Source organism: Rhinatrema bivittatum, unplaced genomic scaffold, assembly GCF_901001135.1.
Source record: "Rhinatrema bivittatum unplaced genomic scaffold, aRhiBiv1.1, whole genome shotgun sequence".
Taxonomy (NCBI): Eukaryota; Metazoa; Chordata; class Amphibia; order Gymnophiona; family Rhinatrematidae; genus Rhinatrema; species Rhinatrema bivittatum.
The window spans coordinates 32697-46151 of NW_021820315.1; the positions used below are offsets into that span (position 1 = coordinate 32697).

The 13455-nt window shown below is 45.9% G+C and overlaps 1 protein-coding gene across 1 annotated transcript; it reads left to right on the forward strand.

Annotated features, from left to right (window-relative positions):
* The first annotated feature begins 3959 nt into the window (after positions 1–3959).
* On the forward strand, positions 3960–4862 carry LOC115081469 (vomeronasal type-2 receptor 26-like). Its single transcript, XM_029585944.1, has one exon. It carries the CDS (start codon positions 3960–3962, stop codon positions 4860–4862), a length of 903 nt encoding a protein of 300 aa, XP_029441804.1.
* The last annotated feature ends 8593 nt before the right edge of the window (positions 4863–13455 follow it).

Genomic DNA, 13455 nt, shown 5'->3' on the forward strand with positions numbered 1-13455 from the left:
GTACGGAAAATGGCGCCGGCAGGAGATCGACTGCAGGAGGTCGTTCCGGACCCCCGCTGGACTTTTGGCAAGTCTTGTGGGGGTTAGGAGCCCCCTCCCCAAGCTGGCCAAAAGTCCCTGGGGGTCCGGGAGCGATCTGCTGCCGTGAATCGATTTTTGCGATTCGCGGCAGCAGATCGCTCCCGGACCCCCAGGGACTTTTGGCCAGCTTGGGGGGGGGGCTCCTGACCCCCACAAGACTTGCCAAAAGTCCAGCGGGGGTCCGGAACGACCTCCTGCAATCGATCTCCTGCCGGCGCCATTTTCCGTACGGAAAAAACGATTTGCGGCAGAAGATCGCTCCCGGACCCCCGCTGGACCCCCAGGGACTTTTGGCCAGCTTGGGGGGGGGGCTCCTGACCCCCACAAGACTTGCCAAAAGTCCAGCGGGGGTCCGGAACGACCTCCTGCAGTCAAATCGTGTTGGTCTATGGCCGGCGCCATTTTGCGCCGCCATTTTGCAAAATGGCGGCGCAAAATGGCGCCGGCTGAAGACAACACGATTCGATTTCAGGAGACCGTTCCGGACCCCCGCTGGACCCCCAGGTAATTTAAGGCATTTTGGGGGGGTTCGGAAGGGTGGGGGATTTAATTTAAATGGTCGGGGGTGGGTTTTAGGGTGTTTTAGTGTGCCGGCTCACGATTTTAACGATTTTCACGATACTTTAAACACCCAAACGGCAACAATACGATTCCCTCCCCCTCCCAGCCGAAATCGATCATTAAGACGATCGAGGACACGATTCACATCTCTAATGGCAACTCTTTAATTCTTGGAATTCCAAATACTCAGTTGAAAGGATTACAATTACTCCAGAATACTGCCACAAAAGTAATTTACGGTCTTAGAAAATATGATCACATTTCTCCCATCTTACAAAAATTACACTGGCTATCAATCACTAACCATTTTAGATTTAAAGTTTTGTGTCTAACATTTTCACCTTCTACTCTGGCTCTCCGTTGCACCACTCAAGTCTTTTGATCCCTTATTCTCCTGCTTGACCTCTACTTTTTCTCCTTTTTATTCCTTTGGACTTCACTAGAGCATCTTCTTTATAAGGCTCCTACCCTATGGAATTCTCTTCCTTCGTCATCTGTGAAGAATTTAAAATTTAGGAAAGAGTTGAAGATTTGGTATTTGAATCAGGCTTTTAAAAGCTTAAATTAATATAATTAGTTTTGCAGCATTCTCTCTTTGTCATCATAGGCTATTGATTTGCTTGGTGTTACCAATCTGCTGAGCTAAGATGATTTGTTGTTTTTATTTGTAATGACCCACTAGGCTCATTACCATTAAGGCCCTCGTTTAACTATCTGAAACTTTATAGGGTAGGCAATCAGGGGAGGATTCATTTAGTACTGCCTCTCCCTTTGTGGGTGCTGGGATGGCCTTCCCTTGGAGGTTATTCAAGAAGATCTTTCCTAAGAGTCTGAAGGCAGTACCTTTGGTTTGTGAGTGTAGGAGCATTTTTCTTGTTTTGTATTTTTGGCCTAATTAGAGAATCCAGGCAAGCCCTGCCTGTGGATCCAGAGCAAGATTGGGAGTTTGCATTACCAGTCTATTAACTGGCTGGTTGCTTTTGGGTATTGGACAGTTTCATTGTAAGAAGCCTTAAAATACTCCTGGGTGTCATATGGGTATATGGCACGGGAACCCTGTGTTTGAGGGACCCAGGATAAGGAAGACCTCCTTAGGGACCAGCGGAATAGTGAGGATTTAATTCAAGGACGTTCTGGTATGTTTGGACCAAATTTATGAAAAGGATTTTTGGATAATAGAGTTTGGATGAGAAGGAACATCAACTACTGTGTGTTCCTGAGAGGATCCCTTCCACAATGGGAATTGAGGGATTGAGATAGCTCAAGAGAGAAAGTGAGATAGGAGAGAGCAGAAACGTGAATCAGACCAAATTGAAACATATTGAGGATACCCACTTGAACTCTTCACCCTAGGAGAGAGATTGGGACCCTCTGTTCAGAGACTGTGTTTCACCCTTTTAGGCCAGCTTCGGAGGGATTGTTCCTGCCTGAGAAAGGATACCTGCCCATCTGGGAACCTCATTAAATCCAAGCCCTGGATGGTGAGTGCTTCCAGCCCTGGTAATAAGAGATCCATGCACAGATAGAGGCAAAAGACTATGAAAGGTAAAGATCATCTGTGATGCTGAGGATGGTGTTAACTGTGCCATATACACATTTTGATTCATCATCAGTAAAATATTATTTTTGGACACTCAGAGTCTCTGGTGTTTTATTGGCACTTGAAACTCTTACAGAGAGAAAGGAAGGGTATCTCTCCCAGGGAAAAGGTTATATGTTGCGCTGGAGGTGGACCATTGGCTTGGCGCAGGATTGGTACGGCCCTCTGAGGGATCCCAGAGGGCGCCTGCCGCCAGGAGGCGGAGCACACAAGGAGACAGAGGCTGACAGGAACTTCACCAATACTGGTCCGGGGGCTCCGCGGGTTGAGCCCTTGGATTCCCAGACTGCCTGGGCTTAGGTGGGCCTCTGGGGGTCTCCCAGAGAGTTGATGGAGAGGTGTGCCCACCAAGAGAAGAATTGTTCGTCTGTTGGCGAACAGGCAAGCTAGACTGGAGCCAAGAGTACCGGAGACCTTGGGAACACGACAGGAACAGAAGGTCCTCTGGGTAGGAAAGGCAGCGCCTAGTGGTCCAGCTCGAAGAAGGCCGTGGGTAGTGTCAAAGCAGGCGGGCCTGGTGTTCACAGGAGGAGCGAAGAGAGTGTCCGAATGGAGCGCAAGGGTCAAAGTCAGGGTATCCGTCCAAGAATGGTCAGCCATAGCGAGGGTCAGTTCCAGGTATCAGTCCAAGCATGGTCAAAGGCAAGAAGAGATCAGTTCTAGGTATCTGTCCAAGCGTGGTCAAAGGCAAGAGGAGATCAATTCCAGGTATCAGTCTGAGAGGGTACAACCTGGGTAGCGAGACGAGGATAGGATTCAGGAACTATGGAACTCAGGAACAGATGCTGGAACACAGGAAGGACCACGGGAACACAGGACTAATGCAGGAACACTGGAACAGGCTCTGGAACACTGGAATGCAGGAACACTGGAACAAACACTGGAACAAGGATGGCAACTAGCTTCACACTGAGGTGATGACCCGATTGCCAAGGCGAGGTTCTGGGAAAGGGACTCGCCTTATATACGGTGGTTAGGTGACATCATCGCTGCATGCCGTGGAGTGATTTCCTGCCTTGGGCCCTTTAAAGGGCTGGGTGGTCCGTGCGTGTGCTCCTAGGGGCGGACCCGATGCGAAGGAGGATGCCAGCCACGCTGAGAGGAGCGCTGGGAAGTTGAAGGCCCCAAAGGGCCTGGGGACGTCACCACAAGGCGCCGCGGATGCAGGGAGTTGGCTGTGGCTGCGGGTGAGGTTGGACCGTGGCCTGCTGGAGCTCGGGCGAGGTGAGCAGACCCGGGTGCGGCCCTGGTGCGGCTGGGACGCGTAACAGTATAAAGGCACTCCTGTCACTCCAGGCCCCGAAGGATGATCCTTCCCCTCACTAACAAAGAATTCAGGCCCTGGGAGAATAGACACTTGTATGAGCGAGCTGGAGTGATCCAGTCCCAAAAGTAACAATTTTTTTATGGCCCATCAATGTTAACCCAGCAGAAGAAGATGGAGTTACATACTGTCTTATTGGTTTCTGCTTTTATTGTTCATGTTCAGTTTAATTGACTAATTATGATTTTTTTTATTGCACAACTGCCTGATTAACAGGTTTTAAAGGTGGGATATAAAATTTTAATAAATAAAAATGAAACTTACATATGCATATAATATTTAAAATCCTATCTTGAGTTTCCCTTTTTTTTAAAAAGTCTGAATTCTTGGAATAAAGAAGTGTATGGAAATAAGAGTTTACATGTGTTGTTTTCTATAGATGCAGAGAATTGCATGAAGTGCTCTGAAGATCAATGGCCCAGTGAGAAGAAGGATGATTGCCTCCCAAGAGTCACAGACTTTTTGTCCTACGAGGATCCCTTGGCTGCAGCTTTGGCTTCCATTGCTATTCTCTTCTCCATCATAACTGCCCTGGTGCTAGCAATCTTTCTTAAATATCAGGACACACCCATAGTGAAAGCCAATAACCGGGATCTTAGCTATGTCCTCCTCTTCTGTCTCATGCTGTCCTTTCTCTGCTCTTTGATATTCATCGGCCGTCCTGGAAGAGTTACCTGTCTGCTCCGACAAGTTGCTTTTGGGATCATTTTTACAATTGCTGTTTCTTCTGTGCTGGGAAAAACCATCACGGTAGTCATTGCTTTCAATGCCACCAAGCCCAGCAGCAAGTTAAGGAAGTGGGTAGGAACACGAGTCTCCAGTTCTCTAGTCCTTCTCTGCTCCTTGGGTGAAGTTGTGATATGCATTGCATGGTTGCTCATCTCTCCTCCATTCCCAGACTATGACACACAGTCTGAACCTGGGAAGATGATACTTCAGTGTAACGAGGGGTCCACCATTGCATTTTATAGTGTGATTGGGTACATGGGCTTCTTGGCTCTCTTAAGTTTCATGGTGGCTTTTCTAGCAAGGAATTTGCCTGACAGTTTCAATGATGCCCAGTTTATCACTTTCAGCATGCTGGTGTTCTGCAGTGTTTGGGTCTCCTACATCCCAGCGTACCTGAGCACCAAAGGCAAATACATGGTGGCAGTGGAGATCTTTGCCATCTTGGCTTCCAGTGCTGGATTGCTGGGCTGCATATTCATCCCCAAGTGCTACATTATTCTGCTCAGGCCAGACCTGAATACAAGAGAGCATTTAATTGGGAAACAATATTCTATCAAAACTAAATGACAAAGGATTTCTTCTTCATCACCAAGGTGTTAATGTATCATTAAATTTGACAATTTTTTTCAAGGTAATCAAAGTAATTTAATGTTACATTCATTTTGTCTTTACGATTTCTCACATGAGAAAGGTTCTTGTGCTGTTTGAACCCCTTTCTGTGTCTTTTTCACATGAGGAATAATGTTTTGGGATGGAAGGAAAGCAGACATGTTCAGATAGGCTAGAATAATTTGGAAAATAGATGAGTTGAATTGAACATCACAGGATTCCATATTCTGTTTCATAATCACTAAAACTAAGCCACATTCATGCAATAACGTAGTTTTGATCCACTCCTGTTTCTCCAACTCCCTCTCCCAGATCAGCCTGGGATCTGACAGGGCCAAACTGTATTTCGGGATTTGTTTGGAAAAGTAAACCAGCTTTACTTAAAAATAACCTTTAAGGCATTATGTGATTGCCCGGTATCCATTCATCAAGGGGGACATTTTCTATGCGATTTCCCTGAATAAATGGATGTTAAAAACATTGGATGTTAAAACAATGGATGTTAAAAACTACAAAACCTCCGCACCTCCTATGCAGAGAAAATAGATGAGTTTAGGATGAAGGTGGGACCAGAGTGGCCATGATTAGGTGTGTGTGAGGATTCACAATCCAGTAGGAGCACTGAGAGGAGAGGATAATCTTGCTGGTGGCTGAAGAGGATCAGAAATTATTGCTTTGGGAAATTTTAGAACTTAAAATGTTTTGGGGAGAGGTAAACTATTGGAGTATATTCTTTATTGTGTATGTGTGTTTGCTATAAAAAGCAAGTCAAAAGGTAGGAAATAGCTCCCCTACCACATAACTTTACTTCTGCTATGGATGGCATTTAAGTTTTAAAATAAGAAAATCAGGGATAGTCAGCGGGCTTTGAAGAGTTGGGGCAAATAGGGTAAAAAGGAGGAAGGTTAATTATGGGGGTTTATCAGGTTGGGAGCCTTTACCTGGGTGACCTGGGAATGGACTGGGGAAACTGGTAATTATGTGAATGTGCATATCTAACCCCCCACCACTTACGCAGTAGAACCGGCAATTGCACACACAAGCGCATGGCCATACAAAATTGCATGCACATGTATGCTCTTACATCCGATTTTATATCATACATGTATATACGTGGCTATGTTATAAAATGGCCGTGTCCATTCGTGTGAGCCACCATACGCGCATACTTGTATGACTGTGTGACTGTTTAAAAGTTACCATCTAAATGCACAATAGAATCTTTATGGAGAAAAATCCCATGTGTGTTGGGTAAGAATATAACAATAGGAGTATATTACTATACACATGGCCAAAATGATGAAACAGACAATGAAATGCTAAGAGAAATTAGGGAAACTAACAAAATTGGTTGTGCAGTAATAATGGGAGATTTCAATGACCCTAATATTGAATGGGTAAATGTAACATCAGGACATGCTAGAAAGATAAAATTCCTGGATAGAATAAATGACAGTTTTATGGAGCAATTGGTTCAGGAACTAATGAGAGAGGGAGCAATTTTAGATCTAATTCTTAGTGGCGCACAGGATTTGGTGAGAGATGCAACGGTGATGGGGCCGCTTGGCAATAATGATCATAACAAGATCAAATTTGAATTAATGATTGGAAGGGGGACAGTAAGTAAATCCACAGCTCGGGTGCTAAATTTTCAAAGGGAAAAATGTGATAAAATGAGAATAATAGAAAAAAATGGAAAGGTGCAGCTTCAAAGGTTAAGAGTGTACATTGTTAAAAACTAGAGATGTGAATCGGAACCGGAATCTGATTGGTTCCGGTTCCGATCCAAATCTTAAAATGTTTATCGCCCGGCCCGATTTGATTTTTGATTATCGGCTGCGCCCGATCCGATAATCAAAAAACCCTCCCCTACCCTCCCGAACCCCCAAAAAAGGTTTTAAAATTACCTGGTGGTCCAGTGGGGGCACAGGGAGCGATCTCCTGTTCTCGGGCCATCGGCTGCGTTAATAAAAATGGGGCCGATGGCCCTTTGTCCTTACCATGTGACAGGGTATCCGTGACATTGGCCAGCCCCTGTCACATGGTAGGAGCACTGGATGGCCGGCGCCATCTTTAAAGATGGCGCCGGCCATCCAGTGACAGGGGCCAGCCAATGGCACGGATATCCTGTCACATGGTAAGGGCAAAGGGCCATCAGCGCCATTTTTATTAGTGGCAGCCGATGGCCCGAGAACGGGAGATCACTCCCCGCGCCCCCACTGGACCACCAGGTAATTTTAAAAGGTTTTGGGGGGGGGGGGGTCAGGAGGGTGGGGGAGGCTAAGGGGGTCATTTTAAAGGGTCGGGTGGTTTTTTTTTTATCGGGCCATCGGCGCCATTTATATTAGTGGCAGCCAAAATGGCGCCGATGGCCCGAGAGCAGGAGATCGCGCCGGGACCCCCCACTGGACCACCAGGTAATTTAAAATATTTTGGGGGGGGGTTCGGAAGGGTGGGGGATTCGTTTTAAAGTGTCGGGATGGGTTTAAGGGTTGTTTTGGTGTGCTGGTTTTCCCGCCCTCCCCCCCCCGATTTACGATTTTTCACGATAAATCGGGGGAATTTCTATTGTATCGCGACTCTAACGATTTTTGACGATTTAAAAAATATCTGACGATTTTTTTAAATCGTCAAAAAACGATTCACATCCCTATTAAAAACTTCCATCATAAAAATGCTGTCCAGATGAATTCCATGCATTAAGAAAGGTGGAAGGAAGGCCAAACGATTGCCGGTATGGTTAGAAAGTGGGGTGAAAATAGGAAAAAGCATAAACATTTTCAAGTTCAATCTAAAACATTTATAAGATAGGCTAAAAGAAAATTTGAAAAGAAGTTTGCTATAGAGGCAAAACCTCATAATAAAAATGTTTAAAAATATATCTGAAGCACGAAGCCTGTGAGGGAGTTGGTTGGACCGTTAGATGATCAATGGGTTAAAGGACGCTTACTGGTGGATTTTAAAAGTACTATTCGCATAAAGCCGGGAGATATGTGCGTGACTCCGCCTGGCGTGTGCCAAATGGATTATATAAAGCACGCGGGTACACACGTATCTCTTCATATGTGCACCAATTAAAAAGCTTAAAAAAGTGTCGGGGAATAGCCGGGACATGGGTGCGCTGAGTCTGTGCCATGAAGTCTGCGCATAAGTATGTTCACGCACAAGTGTGAATTGGTGTCCCTTACTGCGTAAGTTTACTTCTGCTATGGACGACGTGTAAGTAGTAAAACAACAAAAACAAGGCTAGTCAGCGGGGTTTTAAGGGTCGGGGCTAATAGGGTAAAAGGGAGGCAAGTTAGCTAGGGGGTTTAGGAAGTTTTCTCCTTTACTGGGGAAAACTGGGAACAAACTGGAGAAACAGGTAATTGCATTGGCACGCGTATCTATTAAAATTCCCCCTCTTATGCGCTCAAGGCGGCATTTGTGTGCACATGCAAGTGTCAATATAAAGGAGTGCGCACATGTAGACATCTATAGCCAATTTTATAACATGTGCTCGTCTATGTGCATTTATTCTCGTATGTTATAAAATCACTGCTTCCATGTGTGGGTGCCGGCAAATGCATGCGGGTCTTAAAAATTAACTCTTAGGGAAGATAAAGCCATCGTAGAAAGACCACGTGACTTCTTTGCATCGGTGTTTACTGAGAATGATTTTGGGGAGATACCCATTCCGGAGACGGATTTCATGGGTGACAATTCAGATGAACGAACCCAAATCTCAGTAAACCTGGAAGATGTAGTAGGCCAGTTTGACAAACTGAAGAGTAGCAAATCACTTATACCAGATGATATAAACCCCATGGTTCTGAAGGAACTAAAAAATGAAATTTCAGTCATGTTACAAGTAATTTGTAACCTATCATAAAAATCTTCTGTTGTACCTGAAGAGTGGATGGTGACTAAATATAACCCTGAGGTATGAAAAGGGCTCCAACGGTGATCTGGGAAACTATAGACTGGTGAGTCTGACTTCAGTGCCAGAAAAAATCGTGGAAATTATTATAAAGCATAAAATGACAGAGCATATGGACAGACATGAGCTAATGGGTCACTGCCAGCATGGATTTAGACAAGTGAAGTCTTGCCTCACAAATCTGCTATATTTTTTTGAAGGAGTGAATAAACATATGGATAAAGGTAAACCAGTAGATGTGGTGTATTTGGAGTTTCAGAAGGAGTTTGGCAATGTCCCTCAGGAAAAGCTTCTTAGAAAACTAAAAAGTCATGGGATAGGCGGTGTCCTTTTTTGGATTGCAAATTGGTTAAAAGATGGGAAACAGAGTGTAGGATTAAAAATTATGTACAAAGCGAGGTACAGACCCCAAATGTAAAAACACCAATAAAATTCCATTAGAACAGTCAGGAAAATTGCAATTACTTAATAACTGCAACCCTCACCATTAGGAAAACATGCACTTGATTTGAAGAAGAATCACAAATACTTGTCATTTATCTGGTCAAACAAACTTTCTAATAACTTATTAAACTATTTTGCCCCATTACTGTTGTTTATTCCTTGAATCAGTGATTGGTCTCATAGTAAGATACAGAGGATGGCAGATAAAGCTCAAACTGGTCCATCCAGTCTGCCCAGTTAAGATTCTTCTGCTTTGGGTAGAGGAGCATACATATTCCCACATGCAGCCAAGCACCAGCTTCCCTCCACTATCTTATCTTTTTCACTATTCATGACCATTTATCCACCACTGCCATCACAGGGCTTGTACAAGGGCATTAGGTGCACTAGGTCGGGACACAACTGACACATAGTGCTCACAAGCATGACACACTGAACACAAAACCACCATGGGGCTAATATAAGCATAACCTCTGCATCCACAGGAACCCCCAACCCCAACAATGGGTGCCCAGCAGAACTAGGATGTTTCCCCGTACAGCTTGCCATACAAAAATAATATTCTTATTCTGGTCTCATCTCAGTAACAGGAACACAAACTCCCTCTCCTACCAGGTTCATTGCAAATAAAACCTGAAAAAAAGCACTCAGCACATGTGTAGCAAACTTGCCATACCATAGCAGCACTAACTCCAAGGACTCAAACAGTAATAGGCCTAACTATGAAAAGCAGAGGTGTACCACCAATGCATGTCCTATTGAGAAAACAAAGACTGATACAATTGCCTACATGCTAATAAAATACCTCATCTTGGTCACACACAACACCAACCTTCCCCAAATATAGAATAAGAGACCACAAATTACAAATGTGGAGAAGAAAACTGGAATGGAAATCCCAAAAAGCCACTCAGCATGCAGTGCAATACTGGAGAACTAGAAACAGAAATACACTAAGCAAAGTACAAAGATAGAAGAAAAGCACATTCCCAAAATGAACCCAGTCATTCTCCTTCCATGCCCCCATCAGCCCTCATTTCTCTCATTTGTTCCCTTTTAATCATCCCCTCACACTTATGCCCTGCATTCCCGACATCTCCTCCCCATACCCTTTTCACTGTGTTCCCTCTTGCCCCTGCTCGACTCTCCCTGCCCCCTTCCTCCCCTCTCCCCTCCCTGCTCAGACACCCCACTTTCCTATCCCTTCCTGCATAGCAGCCATCACACTCCCTCTCTCGTTCTTACTCAGCATCCCAAACACCTCCCCCCCCCACCCCACAGAGTGAAGAGAGCATCAGCAGCATCACTTCCAGGCCTAGCAGAGGAAGATAAAGTTGATGTCACCTCAGAATCAGAAGAGCTAGAGTTGGTAATGTCTTGCTCTGATCTGGGTGAAGGAGGAAAACAGCCTCCACTGGGCCAGAAAGAAAAGAAGAAAGCAAGAGTAGCTTTCTGTCAGGCCTGATAAAGGAGACGTTGGCTTACTCCCACCCGCGCTGTTGAGAAGACAGAAGCCTCGTGTTCGGCCTGTGACATCACCAGGTCCTCGCACACACCATTGTGACCTGACACACCTTTTGAGAAACACTACCCTAAACAAAGCTTGCAGCCGTGTGCGACACCCCCTCTCTCTTTCACACAATTAAAAATTATGGGGTAGATTTTATAAATTTACGCGCGCGCATACTTTTGTTCGTGCACCAGGCGCGAACAAACGTATGCTGGATTTTATACGATACGCGCGTATCTTATAAAATCCAGGGTCGGCGCGCCTGTTCCCTCCAAGGCCGCTCCGATTTCTTTCCACCCCCCCGCAGCTTCCCTTCCCTTCCCCTACCTAACCCACCCCCTGGCCCTGTCTAAACCCCCCCCCCCACCTTTGTTGGCAGATTTACGCCTGCCGGAAGGAGGTGTAAATCTGCTGGCGCGCCATCACCAAACCCGGGGGCTGGTCCTGAGGCCTCAGCCACGCCCCCGGGCTGGTGCCACGCCCACGGACCCGCATCGAACCACCCCTTTGCGAAGTCCCGGGACTTACGCGCGTCCTGGGGCTATGCAAAATAGGTGCGGCCGGATTTAAGCGCACAGGGCTTTTAAAATCCGGCCCTATGTGTTTATAACAGATTTAAACATGGAAAAGGACATTTAAAGTACAGTTTAATGAGGTAAAAATATGGGGGGCACATTTTAAAAGACAGCACACGCGTACTTTGCGCATCAGGCGCAAACAAAAGTACGCTTGATTTTATAAGATACGCGCGTAGCCGTGCGTATCTTATAAAATCCGGGGTCGGCGCGTGCAAGGGGGTGCACATTTTTGCAACTTGTGCGCGCCGAGCCCTGCATGCTGCCCGTTCCCTCCGAGGCCGCTCCGAAATTGGAGAGGCCTCGGAGGGAACTTTCCTTTCACCCCCCGCACCTTCCCCTAACTTCCCCTACCTAACCCACCCCCCCGGCCATATCTAGACCCCCCCCCCACATTTATCCGAAAAGTTACTACTGCCTCCGGGCAGTAGTAACTTATGCGCGCCGGCGCGGCAGGCCCCGACACAGGCCGCTGTTTCGGGGGATTCGGCCATGCCCCCGAACCGCCCACATGCCCCTGAAAATGCCCCCGACCTGACGCCACGCCCCTGACCACGCCCCCGACCTCCCCTTTTTGCAAGCCCCGGGACTTACGCGTGCCGCCGAGCCTATGCAAAATAGGCTCGGCGTGCGCAGGGGTTTTTTAAAAGGGTTACGCGTGTACCTTATGCACGTAACCCTTTTAAAAGCCGGCCCATAATGTACAAAACATATATATTACATTTACATGTATTGCTATAGTGCCTAACAGAAAAACATGCAAAAAAGGCACTTGGAATCCATAAGGTACTAAGCCTATTGTAACAATACAGAAAGAGCAGGAACCTTTTACTCCAAGCTACTGAGAACAATACAAAAGTTCCAAAAAATCTAATGCTTCTTAAAATTCATTCTACACATTCAAACACACACACATATATATATGAACACAGCATCAGATGTATATACAGGTGCCTTTTCTGCAATCTACCATTTCTTGCCATGCAATGGGCTGCAAACAGTTTCTGAATCACGCACCAAAATTTCATTCATTTGCTGTTTAATATAGAAACAGAATGTTCTGCATTTTTAAACCTATTGGGGCAGATTTTAAGAGCCCTACGCGCCCGCCGAGCCTATTTTGCATAGGTCCGGGGCTTGAAAAATGGGGCGGGGCGTGAGCGAGCCAGAGCGTGGGCGTGGCCAGAGGCCTCCGTAGGGCTGGAGGCAGGTGCAACTTGTATAACAAAAGTTGAGGGGGTTTAGATAGGGCTGGGGGGCTGGTTAGATAGGGGAAGGGAGGGGAAGGTGGGGGGGGGGGGGGTGTGCGGAAGGAAAGTTCCCTTCGAGGCCACTCCGATTTCAGAGAGGCCTCAAAGGGAACAGGGAAATCCATCGGGGTTCCCTTAGGGCTCTGCATGCGCAAGGCACACAAGTGTGCACACCCTTGAGTGCGCTGACTCCGGATTTTATAACATGTGCGCGGCTGCGCGCACATGTTATAAAATCTAGCCCATTATCTTGATCTTCAAACTTTGCTCTTGTTTCTACAGAGAAGGTATGTGTCTGGGACAATGAGCTAGTCAGCTTAATATCTTCTTTAGCAATTAATCTCCAAACATCTAACAAAGTAACATTCTCCGGTTCTACAATTCTACCCTCCATTATGTAACATACCTCTAGGAACTAGGGCAGAGAAATGTTGAATCATCATTGTGACATGAAAAGACTGACAATAGAGTGCTGTCTCTTTAAGAGCTGAGGGGGGGGAAAGGAGATTCAAAATTTGATTGTATTGAGCGTGTGCGAACAGATCACTGCTCAGCTTGAACAGAGTTCCTGCCCTGCTCTGAACTAATAAATATTATCTGTGCTGATTAAGGTGAGCAGCCCTCTATAATTGTATTCATGTGTAATGTATTTATGTTAGTTAACATTGTTTTGAGATGTATTGAAGTTGTTTTTTACTTTACCTAAAGAGATGTATAAAAATTTGATTGTATTGAGCGTGTGCGAACAGATCACTGCTCAGCTTGAACAGAGTTCCTGCCCTGCTCTGAACTAATAAATATTATCTGTGCTGATTAAGGTTCTCTTTTCTGGAACCCTGCTGTGGACGACTTG